The 19,062-nt window shown below is 34.5% G+C and overlaps 1 protein-coding gene across 1 annotated transcript in view; it reads left to right on the top strand.

The window, feature by feature from the left end:
- Positions 1 to 19,062, top strand: part of C2cd3 (C2 domain containing 3 centriole elongation regulator) — a 143,277-nt gene that overhangs the window by 22,540 nt on the left and 101,675 nt on the right. The window contains exons 5-7 of the mRNA XM_026379501.2: positions 72 to 319; positions 7,404 to 7,536; positions 8,378 to 8,494. Of these exons, the coding sequence (XP_026235286.2) occupies positions 72 to 319; positions 7,404 to 7,536; positions 8,378 to 8,494 (498 nt within the window). The remainder of the gene's footprint in view (positions 1 to 71; positions 320 to 7,403; positions 7,537 to 8,377; positions 8,495 to 19,062) is intronic.

Here is a 19,062-nt window from a genome sequence, read left to right as displayed (position 1 = left end):
CTGACTCTGACAAAGTGGTGTGCTACCATAATGGATTAGATACTGATGACAATGTCCTTTTTTTTAAACAGGGGAAAAGACCACTTGTACTTTGTAGAGAACTCTGATACAATAAAGGATTCTTTCTTTGGACTACAGCACCATCTTAATTCAGGACAGAGTTTAGAGTCTGTAACTATAAAAGGCAAAGCACCACGGAAGCAGATGTCTCTTCACAACAGTTCTGAGTTTCAGCCTCAAATTAGATCAGTTGCCAAGAGTCATAGTGACTCCTGCATTCTTTCTTCAAACAACCCCCCTACCAAGGACCTTCTTTCAGGTGTGTATATATTTGTGAACAGAAACTAAACTATATTTATTGGGATTGCTCTGCTTATTAGCATACCTATAAAGGAGAACCAAGACTTGTGTTTGAACTAGTTAAATAAAAGACTTGCTGTGGTCCAGAATTTCTCACCATTTAACGATAGCCCTACAAGTAACTTTTTTTCTTTTTAATTTTTATTTTTAATTGACACATAATAATTGTACATATTTATGGTTTACTTTGGGACATTTCAGTGCATGTATATTATGTATAATGATCAGGTCAGGGTAATTGGCATATCTGTTACCTTGGATATTTATCTTTCTTTATTAGGAACATTCAAACCTGTTTCTACTAGCTATTTTGAAATATTCAATTAATTATTATCAACCATAGTTATCTTATTATTACTATAAAAATTAGAAGTTATTCTTCCTATCCAACTGTATCCTTGTATCTGTTAATCATCTCCTCTTTGTCCCTCCCCCAACACCCTTCCCAGGCTTTGATAACCACTCTTCTGTTCTCTACTACTTTGAGATCAACTTTTAAGCTTCTACATATAAATGAGAAGATACATTATTTGTCTTTCTGTTACTTTTAATTTCACTCAACCTAAAGACCTCCAATTCCATCCATGTCTACCAAGGAACTTCTATATTAGTTTCTTATAATTGCAGATTGGGGAAGGAACTATTTAAAAGGAATTGGATATGAGGGTAGTTTTTGTCAGAGAAAAATATTAGTTCTTACTTTTCCCCAAATAATTCAAGACAGATATGTTTTTTGTATTATCAGCACCAAATACTTTTACTATTGTACAGAGAGGATAGTACCAAATTCATTTCACATTCTGAAAACTGGTAGTCTTAATGAGAATATTCAGTGCATAGCATAATTGCTAATCTTAAGCCTGGGAATTAACTTCTGTGTTGCTAAATAGAAGTAGAAAGGAGACAGGTTTACCCATATAAGGGCTTAGACTAGAGGGGGTGGGGTGGGAAGCAAATGGGAATAGAATTAAGTACCACAGGTTAGGGAGTGGTACAATGAAAGCAACTAACTGGCTTATATTATACCATATTATTACGGTGACATTGTTAGTATGACAAGAATTTGTTTCCATCCCCACAAGTAAAATTTCCAAAATAGAATATCTATAGCATTCATAGGAAAGTCTTTTAAATAACTATTAAGGTACATAATTCATATTAGTAAGGACATCTGGTTTGATTTTTGTTTGTTTTTGTTCTTGTTTTTTGTGTTGCTGAGTATTGAACCCAGGGCCTTACACTGTACCATAGAGCTGTGTATCAAGCCTGGTATGTTTTTTTTTTTAATAAAGAAAACATTCTGTTCATAGTTTTTCAACGGAAATGTCTATTTTAAAAAATATATTCCAAGATTATAGTCCATTTATTTTAGTCTTTAACACAAAGACTCCATTAACAAGGAAGAAAATTGACCCAGTATTCTCAGTGCTTGTTGTGTTACACTTGGAATATTTTGTGTAGACTAGGATACCAGACTTGGAAAAAGTTAAGTGGTTATTTGTTCAGCATCTACCAAATGTTTGTCATTTGTTTGTGTGTCAGGAATACAGCAGTTTAATTTCATTTCTAAAAAGACATATATTCCTTTCTTATGGATCTTGTATTCTGAATGGGTAGGCAAATTATAAACCAGATAAATAAATACGTAGTATCAGATGGTGATAATGGCAAATGGTGGGGGGAAATGAAGCAAGGAAGGTGAAAGAAAGAATTATTTGTTTTATGTAGGTTTGGTAAATCATTTATTATTTTTGGTACAGGGGGTTGAACCCAGGGGTGCTCAAGCACTGAGCTATATCCCCTGCCTTTTTGTTTATTTGTTTCTAACAGAGTCTTGCTAAATTGCCCAACCTGGCCTCCAATTTCTGCCTCAGCTTCCTGAGTCACTGGGATTATTTAGCACCCAGCATTAAAGGAAGGCCTCATTAAGTAGGTAGCATTACAGATCTAAAGATGATGGAGGCTGGAGGTGTAACTCATTGGGAGAGCACTTAACTAGCATGTGTGAGGCACTGCGTTTGAATCCCAGCACCACACACACACAAACACATAAAAATTCCTTCTAAGGAGAGTAACTAGTCTGATAAGGAAAAAGAACCAACAAGAGCTATTTAGCCTGGAGAAAACAGCTACCATTTATTGAGCACTAATTATGTGCTAGGTACTATTCAAAGTGCTTTATACCCAGAATCTCAGAAAAACCATTGTGCAGTAGGGATTATATCCCCATTTTAAAATGAAGACATAGGGGGCTGGGGATGTGGCTCAAGCGGTAGCGCGCTCGCCTGGCATGCGTGCGGTGCGGGTTCGATCCTCAGCACCACATACAAACAAAGATGTTGTGTCCGCCAAAAACTAAAAATAAATATTAGAAAAAAAAAAATGAAGACATAGGCTAAGAGTTAGGAAACTTCTGCCTTGTCAAAAGGGGCAGTTGCTCCTCAGTTTGTCTTAGGTCCTAAGGTCCTAACTTACCCTGCCCTGGTAAGTTCATTGTTTACCTAGGCATGACTGTATTTTATTATTATTATTATTATGATGATGATGATGATTTGAATCAAGATTTTACTGATTTGGGGCTGGGGTTGTGGCTCAGTGGTAGAGTGCTTGCCTAGCACGTGTGAGGCATTGGGCTTGATTCTCAGCACCTCATATAAATAAATAAAATAAAGGGTTCATTGACAACTATGAAAATATTAAAAAAAAAAAAAGACTATACTGGCCAATTGTTCAAGCCAAACAAAATATGCCAGGCACAACCCCTGGCCTGCCAATGTGCAACCTCTTCTATAATCTTCTAGGATCAGTGGGTTTAAAGATGGAACAAAACAGATGGTAGCTGACTCTGAGTTAATAATCTGACATATGCAAAATGTGAGAGGACCACTTCAAAAGGTTATAAATTCTGCACCACTGTAAATAGTCAGGCATGGGCTGGAGATGTGATGATCCTCTTGCATATTGGATTAAATTTCAAGTAGACATTTGGATGGAATCTTTAAAAGTCTATTCCAAACACAGGATTCTAGGGAACTAAGATTAACTGGGCTACTGCCATAGGACTAGGGCTTAGGTCCCAGGAGGGACACAATAAATAGCTAAGCCCAATGATTTTTCTGGTCTTTATTGTATTAATATACCAGAAAGTGGGAAGTGATGCGGAATGATTCAGGCAGCTAGCTTGTATTTCTGAAATACCAACTACACATTTTGTTTACATACCTTGTTTAGCCAGGGCTGTACCCATGGCATGTAGTAAATAAGTAAGGGAAATATTTGTCCTGAACATGCTAGAGTGCTATATTAGTGTGTGCACAAAATGGTTATTGAATTAAGGTGCAGGAAGATTCCATGACAGTCTTTATACTGTGAGATACCAACTTCTCCCTGAAAAGTCAATATAAAATATTCTAAGTCTAAGGTATGTCATAAAAGATTTATGACATCAAAAAATCTTTTCCAAAAAATGGCTGTTTCAACAGTGAAACCACTCGGAGGCTAATGACTGGACTACTTGTGCATAGATTTCTCTCATTTATCTTCCTTAATGTTTATTCCACTTAAAACCTGCTTTGGAAAGTATCTTAGGTACCAATTCCCATTCAGATTTAAAGGACTCAATAAATTGTTCTTCAATATTATCATTCCCAACGGAGTTTTTATTTATCAGAGATGAAAAATAAGCTCAATTCATTATTTTTCATGTGTCTGTCTTGTGTCAGTCTTGTTCTTAATTTTAGGGTTACAGTGATAAATGTTTTAGCCCCTGCCCTTAAGGAATTCATTTTAGTAAAGGAGATAGATTTAAAAGCAAATCACAATTATGTATAAATAGATACAGCAATGGAAATATTCATTAAAACATTTTATCAAATGCCTGATATTTTCCAGACACTGTACCATATACCATGAGTACAAAGACCAGAAAAAACCAACCCAGAATTATAAATTAGGTAAAAACGACAGTTAACATTACTGCATGGTAAATTCTTTGATAAAGTTAAATACCAGGGATTCTGAGAGCACAGAGGAGATATTTTGACTTAAGGAACTGATAATAAAGATATTGTGTTAGCTAGCTTTTTCATCACTGTAACTAAAGCACCTGGCAAGAAAAATTTACAGGAAAAAGTTTATTTGGAACTCACAGTTTCAGAGATCTCATTCCATAGATAGCCAAGTCCTTTAGGGCTCTGAACCTAAGGTAAAAAGAATTCTGGTGAAGGAAAACTGCTCTCTCATTGCTACAAGGAAGCAGAGATCAGCCAGGTACAGTGGTTCACACGTGTAATCCCAGCAACTGAGGAGACTGAGGCAGGAGGATCTCAAGTTTAAGGTCAGCCTCAGCAACTTAGCAAGGCCCTAAGCGACTTAGTGAGACCTTGTCTCAAAATAAAAATAAAAAGACTGGGGATGTAGCTCAGTGATAAAGCACCCTTAGATTCAATCCACAGTACCAAAAGAAAAAAAAAAAAATGCCTTTAAAGGAAGGAGAGATCCAGGAAAAGGAGAAAGAACCATAAGGAAGATGCATCCTTCCATGGCATGCCCCCCGTGGCCCACCTTCTTCAGCCATTCTCCACCTACCTACAGTTACCATCTAATCAGTCCATTCAAACTAGGATTAGGTTACAGTTCTTGTCATGTTACCACTGACTATTACTGCATTAACAGAAGCTTTTGGGGGACACCTTATATCCAAATCATAACAGATATGGATACATAATAAAGTACCAAGGCTGTTACCTCCTTAGGAACATTTTAAGTATCTGAAGAAAAGGTTATTGTAACATGGCCTTAAAATCAAACATTGCTTGTCATTAGCCTCTTTATTCATCCACCTTATTAAAGAACTTTAAACCATATCAAATAAAGCAAGTATCAACTAAACTAAAAGGAAAACCATCCTATTGCATACTAAGGTTCTTTAAACGGAAGACTTTTATATCTAACCAGATTGTCAATTTTGGTAGACCATGTTTTCTTCACCCTCTCTCAGAGAATAAACAAGCCAAATCTCTTTGGGATGCAGACGTTTTCTAGCTGAATCCCAAAGAGATTTTCTTTCTTTTAATAAAAAAATAAAATGAATTCTTAATATAATACTGTGTAGCCATTACTTACTGAGAAAAAGTTAGTATGTTAAGTGGAAAAGTAGTTATAAAACACAATCTATAATATGCCATTTTTGCAAAAGAAATGGATATACAGACATACATATGCATAGATAAAAACTACAAGACACATCAAAATATTAATAATCATTAACTATTTTTGGTACCAGGGATTGAACCCAGGAGCGCTTAACCACTGAGCCATATCCCACATCCCCAAGCCCTTTTTCTATTTTTTGAGACAAGGTCTCATAAAAGTGCTTAGGGCCCTGCTAAGTTACCGAGGCTGGCTTTGAACTCACAATTCTCCTGCCTCAGCCTCCCAAGCCACTGGGATTACAGGCATGTGCCACCATGCCTGGCAAATAATCAGCATTCTTGATTAGTAATATTAATGGGTATATTAATTTTCTATGGCTGCAAAACAACCACAAACTTGACACTTCAAACAATACCCATTTGTTATCTTATAATTCTATATGTCAGAAGTAGTTATAAAACAGAATATACAATATGCCATTTTTGCAAAAGAAATATGTATACAGACATATATATGCATAGATAGGTCATATGTATCATAGGTCCAGCCTACCAAGATAATCAGATTATCTTAAAAGTTGACAGATTTGGAGCCTTAATTATATCTTCAGAATCCCTTTGAAACAATTCCTAGATGAGTGTGTGAATCACTAGGAAAAGCTATGCGTACACAAAGGGCTGAGACATTGAATTCTGTTTACCACAATGGATGAGCTTTATTTGGTTTAGTTTGCTTTTATTCTCCCGTCATGCATTGAAGATATGATATTTAAGTTTTGGGGTCTTTTTTCAAGTTTTAAAACTATTTTGATCTGTTTATTATAGTAATGAATGTTAGATGTTTATGGATCTCTTTGGCACATTTTGAGGATTGTGGTTGTTTTGCTTGGACTAACCACCATATTTTCATTATTTTCAGAAGTTATAAAACTCTAGACTAGAAAGTAGACACTTTGGCTTTTTGTCTCATTTACCTTCTAAGCAAATATAGAGTTCTATAATGTAGTGATACTTCCCATGTTCCATGGAATAATACCATTGGTCCTCAGTTTTTAAAGGGAAGCCTAAGAACTACAGTGGGATCACATAGATAGAGTAAAGTGGATAAAAGCACAGAATGGGGAGTCATTCTGGTTATACTGTAATTGCCTTTTATTATAATGATTGAAAGTGAAATTCTTGTTGTAAGGCAAGGCCCCCAATAGGTGCCTGAAACTGTATTACTGGGCCCTATATATATACTATTTGTTTCCTATACATACATTTGACAAAATTTAATTTATAAATTAGGCACAGAAAGAGATTAACAATAATAACTAAGAATAAAGTAGAACACTTATTATGTACAAACATCAGTTAGAAGAACTGAATGTCTGGGGACTTATATATCTTTTGGGGGAGGTGGGCAGGAAGGTAACAGGGATTAATTTAGGAGCACTCAATCACTGAACCACATCCCAGCCCTGTTTTGTATTTTACTTAGAGACAAGGTCTCCCTGAGTTGCTTAGCACCTTACGTTTGCTGAGGCTGGCTTTGAACTTGAGATCTTCCTGCTTCAGCCTCCAGAGCCACTGGGATTACAGGTGTGCACCACCATACCTGGCTGAATGCCTGGGGATTTAATGACTCCCACAAGAAGGCTGTTCTCTCCAGAAGAGACTTTATTGATGCAATGTCAAGATCTAAAACAGTACAGAAAGTAAAAGCTCAGTGAACAACTATTGTTAAGTGAATATCCTCAAGGAATTTTCTTGCCTAGTGGGAAGGGTGGACAAATAAGCCATTACAGAACCTTGTTGTAAGCCTGAAAAGAGAAGGAAATACACTGAATGTTGCAAATATTTCTGCTGGATTTCAGAGTTTTCATTTTCTGCTTTTTCTGCTTTCAGTTCTGTTAGAACAAGGTAACAAACTGCGCAATGCCATGGTGATTTCTGCAATGAAATCAAGTCCAGATACTAGCATGTTGTTGGATAAAATTCATCCTCCAATAAAGGAAGATTCTCTTAGACCATCAACCCAGTAAGTTACAGAATAGACAAAAAACCCAGCGTTCATTTTTCTTAATAGTTGTTAACCTGTTTCTTTTTTTAAAAATAAATATGTGTTTTATATATATATATATATATATATATATATATATAAAATGTTTTAGTTGTAAATGGACACAATACCTTTATTTTATTTTATTTATTTTTATGTGGTGCTGAGGATTGAACCCAGTGCCTCATTCATATGTGCTAGGCAAGTACTCTACCACTGAGCTACAACTCCAGCCCCCAACCTGTATTTCTTTTCTTTTTTTTTTTTTTAAAGAAAGAGAGAGAGAGAATCTTTTAATATTTATTTTTTTTATCTCGGCGGACACAACATCTTTGTTTGTATGTGGTGCTGAGGATTGAACCCGGGCTGCACGAATGCCAGGAGAGCGCGTTACCGCTTAAGCCACATCCCCAGCGCCCCCCAACTTGTATTTCTTGTTAAATTATGAACTGGACAATCTTGGAAATAATTTTTGATGAGGTGATAAAGAAGTCTAAACTAGGAGTTAAGATGCTAGTACTGGCACTGATACTTAATAAATGTATAAATAAGTAATTTTGCTGCTCTTTCTGAACTGGAATGCTTGTATATAAAATGGGGATATTTTCTTCCTATTTTTCAGAAATGAAATGGGGTTCTGATGTAGGAAAGATCTCACAGAGTGTAAAGTTTTAGATATATGTAAGGCATTTAAGTCTAAAGTAATAAATTTTATGAATCAGGCCAACTCCATAATACTCTTTTTTTGCTCAATTAATTATGATTCAGATTTTTCCCATCTGTTAGCCATTTAGTGAGAAAGTATTTTTCCACACTTCAGAATCAGAGTGTTGTCTAAGAATCAAGTTGAAGATCATGTCCTTCCTTCAACTGAGGATACATTTTGGAAACATGACACAAAAGTTGATACCAGAGCTATACAGCTGCTATTAGGCAGGTAAGTGCTTTAACCAGCTTCGTTCCTTTCAAGTTCTTCCTACAATTCACTAAATATATTGTTAAATTCATCCTTCTAAAGCTTTGCTTCCTTAACTAACCAGTCGGTTTCTGTTTCTCAATCTACTACTCAATGCCTATGAAATAAAAATTCAATTTCATTTAAGGAATGGTTCTCAATTCACCTTTACATTCTTATTTCCCAGCTCTTACCAACACCAATATTAACATGATGTGGTAAAAGCAGCATGAATTTTAGATAGATTTAAATTAAAATTTGAGGTTTGTTGCTTATTAACATTGTGTTCTTAAGCAGGTATCTCACCTTCAGAGGCACCAATAAATTTAGAATTGTTCCTAACCTTGAAAATTTATGAGGATTAGTAATGGTGTATGTAAATGAGCTAACACTGTGTTTGACACATATTAATTTGATTCCTAATAGCTATTATTGTTAATATTACCACTAACATGTGCCTTCATCTATTTATTGTCTCTTGAGTAAAATACTATCTCCATTACTGTCTTGACAAGGTGGTTAAAAGCAATATGTGTTAAGTTATAAAAGTGTGAGAGGCCAGCCTTCATGGCATTTGCCTGTAATCCCAGCAATTTGGGAGGCTGAAACAGGAGGATCATGAGTTCAAGGCCAGACTAGGCAACTTAAAGAAACCCCATCTCAAAAATGAAACATTAAAAAAAAAAGAGGGGAGTATGGGGTAGAGTACCCCTGGGCTCAATCCCCAATAACAGAAAATAATTTACATTAATTAATTAATTTTAATTAATTAAATAAATAAGGTGCAAGAGAACATGTTCTTCAGAAATTCCATTTAATTGGGTTAAGGTTAGACTTCTTAAAGAAAAGAGAAAGACTACATAAACATTTTAGTTTGCTAATGGTATAGGTAGAGTGAATAGGGGTATAATGGAAAAGGAAGTGGAAGCCAGACTTTGAAGGACTTTGAATATTATGTTAAAGGGTTTAGATTTCATGTTACAAATTGGTTAGACAGAAAAATATTTCAGCAGAAGAGTGGAAAGATTAGTTTAGCAACAGTATGGAAAATCAACTCTACAGGCTAAATGGAAAAGTATGTGGGAATAGTTTTTCCTCCCTGGTGGAGTTGTAAACATAAAAAATTAAAGGTTGGTATGACAGGATCTTATAACTAATTAGTTGTGGAAAGAGAATAAAAACTGAAAAATGACCCCTAGGTTTTTGGGTTAGGAACTCCAAGGATTATAATGATTGAAATTGAAATCCTCAATGTAAGGTAAGGATTTGAAGGTAATAAATTCAAGTTTAAGCTTGTAAATCTGTGAAACTTAAGTTGTCTATAGAACATTCAAGTGCAGTGTTTAGTAGGTGCTTGAATATATAGAGTGAAGCTTAGGAGAGAGGATTGGCCTAAAGATAAAAATTGAGTGTCATCTACACTGCAGTAATTGAAATCTTGAGAGTAGCAGGATTGGGTACCCAAGGAAAGAATAGGAGAATGAAAGTAAGAATGAAGGACATGCTTTCATGCCCACTCCTTATTTATTTATTTATTTTAGTTTTTTATAATTTTACTTTATAAAATATTTTTTCTTTTACATTTTTATTGATGCATTATAGTTGTACATAATGCTGGAATTTGTTGTGACGTATTTGTATGTACACACAATATTACAGTATAATTATTGGCCAATAACACTCCCTAGCACTTCCCCGCCTCTCTCCCCATCTCCTATCCCCTGGTTTCTTTCCTCTTTTGATCTCTCTGTGTTTTCATGAGATCCCTTGCCCCTTCTTTTCTTTTTCCTCTCTGGTTTCCACATATGAGAGAAAACATATGACCCTTGACCTTCTGAATTTGGCTTATTTCAGTTAACATAATGGTCTCTAGATTCATCCATTTTCCTGCAAATGACATAATTTTATTTTTCTTTATGGCTGATTAAAACTCCATTGTGTATGTATATTCATTCATTTATTGATGGACACCTAGGCTAGTTCCATGGTTTGGCTATTGTGAATTGTGCCACATGAGTATGCATGTATCACTATAGTATGATGACTTTAATTCTTTAGGACAAATAGCAAGGAGTGATATAACTGGGTCATATGGCAGTTCCATGCCTAATCTGTTGAGCAACTCCACTGTGATTTCTGTAGTGGTTGTCCTAATTTACAATCTCACAGTGTAACAGTGTTCCTTTTTATTCAGATCCTCTTCAGCTTTTACTGTTATTTGTATTCTTGATAATTATCATTCTGACTGGTGTGAGAATAAATCTCAATATAGTTTTGGTTTGCATTTTCCTAATTGGTAATGATAATGAACATTTTTTTTTCCATGTATTTGTTGGTCATTTGTATTTCTTTTGAGAAGTGTCTTTTCAGTTCATTGACTATTAATTGGTGCCCACTCCTTTTAAAACCTCAGTAAAATGATGGTAAAGTAATAGAAAAGGCATAAAAATCACAAGAACCAAAAGGGGAAATGACAACAGATGAAAGATGTCAATAAAATTTTAAAAGTTAGAAAACAGATGGACAATGATAACTGACCCAGCAAAATAGAGAAAGCTGTACCTTGAGCCAGACTGCCTATATTTTATCCGAGTTCTGTCACTCACTAGTGTTAAAATCATCCAAAGTTATAACCACATTTTACTGTAGTTTTTTATCCGTTAAATAGATATCATAATATAATCTACTTTAGTGATATTTTGTGAGCAAATTCAATGATTTAATTCCAATAAACTTGTTAGAATACTGCTGGCATAGAGTAACCTCTCAATAAATATTGAATATTATTATTATTATAATAACTGTCCCTCTATGAGGGACAGAGCCAACAGACTGACATTTTCCTGCCCAGTCAAAGACTAGAGTTTATTCTTTGTAGAGGTAGTACTATCAGATCTCAGGATTCAAGGATGTCAAATGCAGTTGAAGGTGAGGGTGAGCACCATACTGAGGGAAAGGAGATTAAGTTTAAATTCTACATATGAGAATGATGAATATCCCTCCATTCCCAAACTCCCTTTGCTCCTTGATTCCTAGCATACTGACAGTCACTACCTCCCAGACAGGAGATGAGATTTATGCATGGAAACTCCAGCTCAAGAAGAAAGATACCAACCATGGAGGTTACCCTCCAAAATGATCTGGCTCTGCCCAATTAATTATTTTATAATGAAACCCACCAGTCAACAAGTTTCCTCCTACTCTCAAGCTAGAAATAGGACTTTCAGTCAGCATTTGAGGACCTGACTTTAATATGACCAGATAGCTAAAATTTATAGGCATTCAAGGAATGCCTCTAACATAGAGACAACAAGATTTAACAGAACATATGGAAGAGGTAAGTGAGGGAAAATCCTATTTTCCCCTTAAGGCAGAGTTGGAAAGTAGGAAAGAAAAGACAAAATTGAGGATATATTCAAGAAGTTCAACAACCAAATAATTAGAGTTTCAGAAAAGAGGAAATGAAAAAATTCTCCTGAACTGGAGCATATCAGCTTCTGTGGTGATACTTGAGCCAAGACCCCCTATCCCATCTCTTCTAACTCAGACACATAGAAACTTCCCTTCTTACTGGGGTAGCCAAGGACTCCCTCTTCCCATAGCGCCAATCAGTAGGTATCTTCTGAGGGAGGAGTAGGACATAAGCAAGAGAAAGGAGGCTGAGACTGTAGTTTAGTGGCAGAGCGCTTGCCTTGAACATGAGGCCTGGGTTTGATCCTCAGCACCACATAAAAATAAATAAGTAAAATAGAGGTATTGTGTCCAACTACAACTAAAAAATAAATATTTTTTTAAAAAGAGGATATGCAAATCACTAGAATTCAAAATTAAACGGAACATTAATACCAATTTTATATAAATAAAACATTATGAATGAATGAATCCTGTGAACATTTGGATGACAATAAAAGATAATTTACATAGTATAATTTGGTCAATTTCATTCCGCCATGCATTCCTTTTCCTTTCCCTCCTCCTTCCTCACTCCCTCTCTATCCTTTCCTCTACTTCTGCTTCACTGATCTCCCTTCTATTTTTATGGGATCCCCTTCTTTTTCCCCCTTATTTTGGTCTAGCTTTCACATTTGAGAGAAAACATTGAAACCTTGACTTTATGAATCTGACTTATTTCACTTACCATGATGAATTTCACCTTTCTCTATGTCTATAAAGTACTAATTTTTTTTAGCTTTTTTATTTTAAAATATTTATTTTTTAGTTGAAGTTGGATACAATACATTTATTGATTGATTGATTGATTGATTTTTATGTGGTGCTGAGGATCAATCCCAGGGCCTTACACCTGCTAGGTGAGTGCTCTATGGCTGAGCCACAATCCCAGCCCCTAAAGCGCTAATTTTTTAAAATATAACTATAAATAAATAGAAGGAAGATCAGTAGAATAGAAGATGGGCAATGGGAATAAGGAGAGGAGAGAAAGAGGAAGTACTGGAGATTGAAGTGGAATAAATTATATTCCATGCATGCATGATTATGTCAAAATGAATCCCAATATTATGTATAACTATAATTCACTAATTAAAACACTTAAAACCTTTTTAAAGACAAATAATTTAGATAAAATGGACAGATTGCTAGAAAGACACAGATTACTAAAACTGACTCAAGAAGAAATAGACCTGTAACAAGTAGGGATTGAATTAGAAATTCAAAAAACTACCCACAAAGAAAAGCCCAGGCCCAGTTTTTATTGATGAATTCTACCAAACAGTTAAAGAGAGTTAATACCAATATTTCACAAATTCTTCTAAAAATTGGAATAGTAGGGAAGTCTTTCCAACTATTTTATGAAGCCAACATTATTCTGTTACCAAATCTAGACAGAGGCATCACAAGAAAACTACAGATCAGTATGTATATGGAGACAACAATTCCCCACAAAATATTCTCAAACCAAGCCAAGTAACTAAAATTTTATACCATGACCCAGTGGAATTTACTTAGAATGTAAGGTCAGTTTAATTTCTGAAAACCAATTTATGTGATATGCAATATAAATAGAATAAAAAACAGAAGCCACAGGATCATCTCAAAAGATGGAGAGAAGCATTTAACAAAAATCTAATGATCTTGCATGACAAAATGCGCAATAAGCTTAGATAGAAGAGAAAATCCTCAGCATCTACAGAAAATACAGAGTTAACGTTATGCTTAATGTTAAAAGACTGGATGTGTTCTTCCTAAGATTAGGAAAAAGCAAGGATATTTGCTCTCAGCAGTTCTATTAAACATTGTGTAATAGCTTCTAGCTGTTTCAATTAGGAAAAATAAATAAAAGGAACCTAAATAGGAAAGGATGAAGAAAAATCTCTGTAAAGATGAAATGATCTAGTACATTGAAAATTATAAGGAATTCAATAAAAATGATTAAGAATCTAATAAAAATTAGAACTAAGTTCAGCAAGATTGTAGGATTCAAGATCAATATGCAGAAATCTATTATATATTTACATGCTTGCAATGAGCAATCTGAAAATAAATTTAGAAAAAAATTTCATTTATACTGACATCAAAAAGAATAAAATACTTAGGAATAAATCCAATAAAATAAGTGTAAAACATAAACTCTAAAAACTATAAAACACTGTTGAAAGAAATTTCAAAAGGTCTAAGTAAATAGAAAAACATTACATGTTCATGACTCAGCACAATCCCTGTGAGAATTCCAGTTGATTCCTTTGTTAAAATTGACAGGCTGCTTTTAAAATTCATGTGAAATTGTAAAGGACCCAGAATAGCCAAAACATTCTTGAAATGGGAGTCACACTTCTCAATTTTAAAACTTACCTAAGCAATAGCAATCAAGTCAGTGTAGTACTAGCATAAGGATAGACAAATAAATCAGTGAAATAGAATTGATAGTTCAGAATACCCAAGTGTCTATCTTTAGTCAGCTGATAGTCAATAAGGCTGTTAAGATCACTCAGTGATAGAAGAATTGTCTTCACAACGGATGATACTGGGATGCCTAGATAAAGTGAAGTTGGATCTTTACCTCACCATCTACAAAAATTAACTCAAAATGAATCAAACAGCTAAATGGAAGGACTAACATTATAAAACTTATAGATGGTAAACCTTAATGACCTTGGATTAGGATAAGCGTCTTAGATACGGCACCAAAAGCACAAACAATCGAGAAATGAAAAGTTGTGCTGTAATTGTGTACAATGAATCAAAATACACTCTGCTTTCATGTATACCTAATTGAGATTAATTAATTAATTATTAATAATAATAATAAATTAATAATAAATAAATAAAACAAAAAGAGCTAGGGGTATGGCTCAGTGGTAAAGCAACCCCGGGTTCAATCTCCAGCCCCAGCCCCTGAATCATGAGGAGTGTATCTCATTCTAGAATTTTGTTTTTGTGTGTATTTTATAATGTGATCCTATGTTAGTATGGTGGTATATGCATATCATATTTACATGCGTAACTTATAAGTTAATTAAGACATTTATTGAGATGTATGCTCAAAAATTTACTACTGGCAAGATGCATTTAAAATTTTTGTAAAAGATATATTGAGTTTCAAAAAAGAAGTCCTGTGATTTGGCAGATAAATTGGTATAATATAAAATAAATCTTAAATTTTAAAAAAAGCCAAGCAATACAATAAACAAATTGGACATCTCAAAATTAAAAATTTTTGTGCTTCCACTGATACTATTAAAGAGGAAAGACAAAAGAGAATAGGAAAAAATTGCAGATCTTATCTGATAAGGGACTTATATAACTCAGAATTTATAAGAATTCATATGACTGAAGAGACAAATAATTCTTTAAAATATGAACAGTGGATCTGATTGAACATTTCTCCAAGCAAGATATTTAAGTGGTAAATTTATACATGAAAAGATGCACAACACCATTATTTGTCAGGGAAATGCAAATCAAAACAATGAGATACCACTTCACACCCACTAGATTAAAAAAGTCTGGATAATAAGTATTGATGGGAATGTAGAGAATCTAGAATCCTAGTATACTGCTTGTGATAATGTAAAAGGTACAAATGTAAAAGTAAATGGTACTTTGGAAAATTGTTTATCAGTTCCTCAAACTGTAACACATAGACTTACCATATGATCAACTCCTAGGCATATACCCAAGGAAAATGAAAGCATATATCCAAACAAAAACATGTATATGAATGAACCCAGCAGCATTATTCATAATAATGGAAACAAGCCAGATGTCTACCACCCGGTAAATGGACTTTTAAAACATGAAATATCCATTAGTGGAATATTATTTGGCAATAAAAAAAAACAAGGTGTTGATACATATGTCAGCATGGATGAACTTTAAAACACAAAAATTGAAAAAATCAGTGCCAAGTGATTATATATTTTATGACTTCATTTATTTGAAATGTCCCAAATAGGCAAATCTATAAAGATAGTGTAATTATTATCAGTGTCCTTAAGGTTGAATGTAATGGTGGATAGGGTAATGAAAGTAAAGGTTATGGAGTTTTGTTTTGAGGTGATGAAAATGTTTAAAATTGACTGGAGTGATGGCTGCTTATATTTGTGAATTATTAGCTATAAAATTTCTTTGTGGGTGAATAATATGGTATATGAATCATATATTATAAAGCTGTTTAGGAGAAAAACAACCTAGAATCCAACACAATAAATTTAAAAAGCCACATCAAGATGTATAATCATGAAATTTTGAAATACTGAGTATAAAGAGACAGTATTAAAGAAAATAAAAAATCACCTATATGTTGGAATTGGAATGACATCAGGACTATCCACAGTTCCCTGGAAGATAGTAGAGAAATGTCTTCATAATTTTGAATTAAAAATTATTTGTGGGGCTGGGGCTGGGGCTGGGGCTCAGCGGTAGAGTACTTGCCTGGCACATGCAAGGTGCTGGGTTCAATCCTCAGCACCACATAAAAATAAATAAAATAAAGATATTATGTCCAACTACAACTAAAAACTAATATTAAAAAATTATTTGCAATATAAACTTCCATTACTAATCAAACTATCAATCAAGTGAGATAGTAGAGAAAAAAAATACCTTCATATATTGAGAATCTCAAGTTTACCTATCAGTATTCTTCAGGAAACCTTAGGAGGATATCTTCTACCGAAGAGAGGGCTTAAGAAGGAAAAGGAAGACATGGAGTCCAAGAAGGAGGGAACACAACACAGAAGAGAGATAAAAAGAGGTTTAGGATGTATGTCATATTTACAGAGCAAGCAATCTGTACAGGACAGAGCTTCAGAGGAGACGTTTCTGAGGCCTGGGGGACAAGGAAGAATAAAATATATATTGGCCAAGTCTGGGGAGGGGGGGAGTTGAGTAATAAAATAGTAATAGGTACATATAAAACTCTGCAAATGAAAATTAAGACACTTATTAATACCAAGGAAAACCAGGAGTTGTATAAGAGAGAAAGTAAAATTGTATAAGAAAGGAAGTATGTTAATTATCCTACACTTGGTTCTGATATGTTAACCCTGAAAATAGTAATGCATATGTATCACTTAGAAATATGTTCATAAATACCAGGAGCATCTCAGGGAGTTGAAGGCAATTGTCTTTAGGAATTTAGGCAACTACTGTTTTTAATTATCAGCCTATTGTCTTCTTAACTTTCAAAACAAGTATATATATTTGATTAAAAATTATATGTAAGAAGAAAAAGAAGGGCTGAGGGTGTAGTTCAGTGTCAGAGCACTTGGCTAGCATGCTGCAGGCCCTGGTTTCAATCCAGCACCACCAAAAACAAAACAAAACAAAAAAAGCAGGGGAGGAAGACAAAGAAGAGATAGTGCTAAAAGTGAGCTTATCTTATGGCCAGGCAACATAGGCAAAATCCATCCTTTCAATATGTCCTAGACAGTGAGTTAAGTTCAAAGAAATCTTACACTGTAAGAAAAGAAATAAAATGTGGAGGACTATATACTATAAACAGTGGAGATCTGTAACTTTAGGGGTGTGCAAAGTGGGGGCAGAAAGCAGCTGCTGGAACAGAGAGAGAACATAAGTGACAAGTAAGAAAGTTTATTGTAGAGTATAAGAAGTAGAATTTCTCAAAGCATTAGTGCTCAGAAGCTTCAGAGAAGCCTGTAGATTGGGATAGTCTTAACTGGATTTTGGCAGTTAGGAAGTTGTTCTTTTTTGTTGTTGTTGTTGTTCCAGGGATTGAACCCAGGGCACTTAACCACTGAACTACATCCTCAGCCCTTTTAATTCTTTATTAAGAAACAGGGTTTCACTGAGTTACTTAGGGCCTTGCTAAGGCTGAGGCTCGTTTTGAACTTGTGATCCTCCTGCCTCAGCCTCCCAAGACACTGGAATTACAGGTGTATGCCACCTCACCCAGCAAGAAGTTGTTCATTTTGAGAGAGAGATTGCAATTTGTTAATGGTCCACAACTTGGGGATGATTGTCCACACCCCTAACCCCACATGACTTTTGAGAATGTCTAGAGGCATTTGGGGAGAAATACTTCTGGTATCTAGTGAGTAGAGGCCAGGGACCCAAAATGCACAGGACAACCCAATGGCAATTATCTGACCCAGTATGTCAGTAGTAAGGTTGAGAAACCCTGCTGTAGATTAGGGAAAGGTAAGAAAGGGAGAATTTGCTGCAACTGCTCATTCAAAGTAATGTAAAAGCATCATCTCATTTGAAGGCAGTGATTATGTACTATTTTCTTGAGAAATTAAAAAGTATAGCAGCTAGCTTGAAAGGGAAGAAAGTAGGAAGAAATAGCAAAATGTGTAGCTCAATGCCTGCACATAGTATTTTTTTAACGTTTTAGTTGTAGATGGACACAATATCTTTATTTTGTTTTTATTTATTTTTATGTGGTGCTAAGGATCAAACCCAGTGCCTCACACACGGGAAGCAAGCACTCTACTTCTGAGCCATAACCCCAGGCCCGAGGCACATAGTGTTTAATAAATATTATTGCTTTTATTATTAACAACAGGTGTTCATTAAGAAGTCATTAAGTTCATTAACAGATGTTCATTAAGTGCTAGTTAGTATAAGAGAAAAACAAAATACAAATAGCATATACTTTGCCTTTAAGGAGCTTACATTTTGAGGGAAAATATGAGATTTATACAAGGACCTGAAAGAAAAGATAGAAAGTAAAAATTCTCTAAAACAGTACCAGAATGGTATGAATTTTAAAAAACAGAGAAATTATTCCTTAAAATTTTTGAATTTATAGTTATTTATGTGCTTATTTTCCTATTAGTTTACCAACTTCTTGCAAGTAGAAAATTTTATTCATTTTTATATCCCCATAAAACTAATCATGCCATAATGAATTCTAAATGCACATAATTACTTAATGGAAGAAGGTATAAACACTTAACTTATAAATTATAGTTACCTTTTTTTTTTCCCTACTAGACCAAAAACTCCACAAGAGTACAGATTGTGTTAGCTTACCCCTCCCTATATCATCTAAGACCTAACACATAATAGATGACCAAGAAATGCTGAGTGAGATCACAATCAATGTCATTAGTGGATTTTGGATACTA

The sequence above is a fragment of the Urocitellus parryii genome, chromosome 4 (assembly GCF_045843805.1).
Source record: "Urocitellus parryii isolate mUroPar1 chromosome 4, mUroPar1.hap1, whole genome shotgun sequence".
NCBI classification, from domain to species: domain Eukaryota; kingdom Metazoa; phylum Chordata; class Mammalia; order Rodentia; family Sciuridae; genus Urocitellus; species Urocitellus parryii.
Note: the sequence above shows the minus strand (reverse complement) of the source record. Positions and strands in the feature narration are given on the sequence as shown.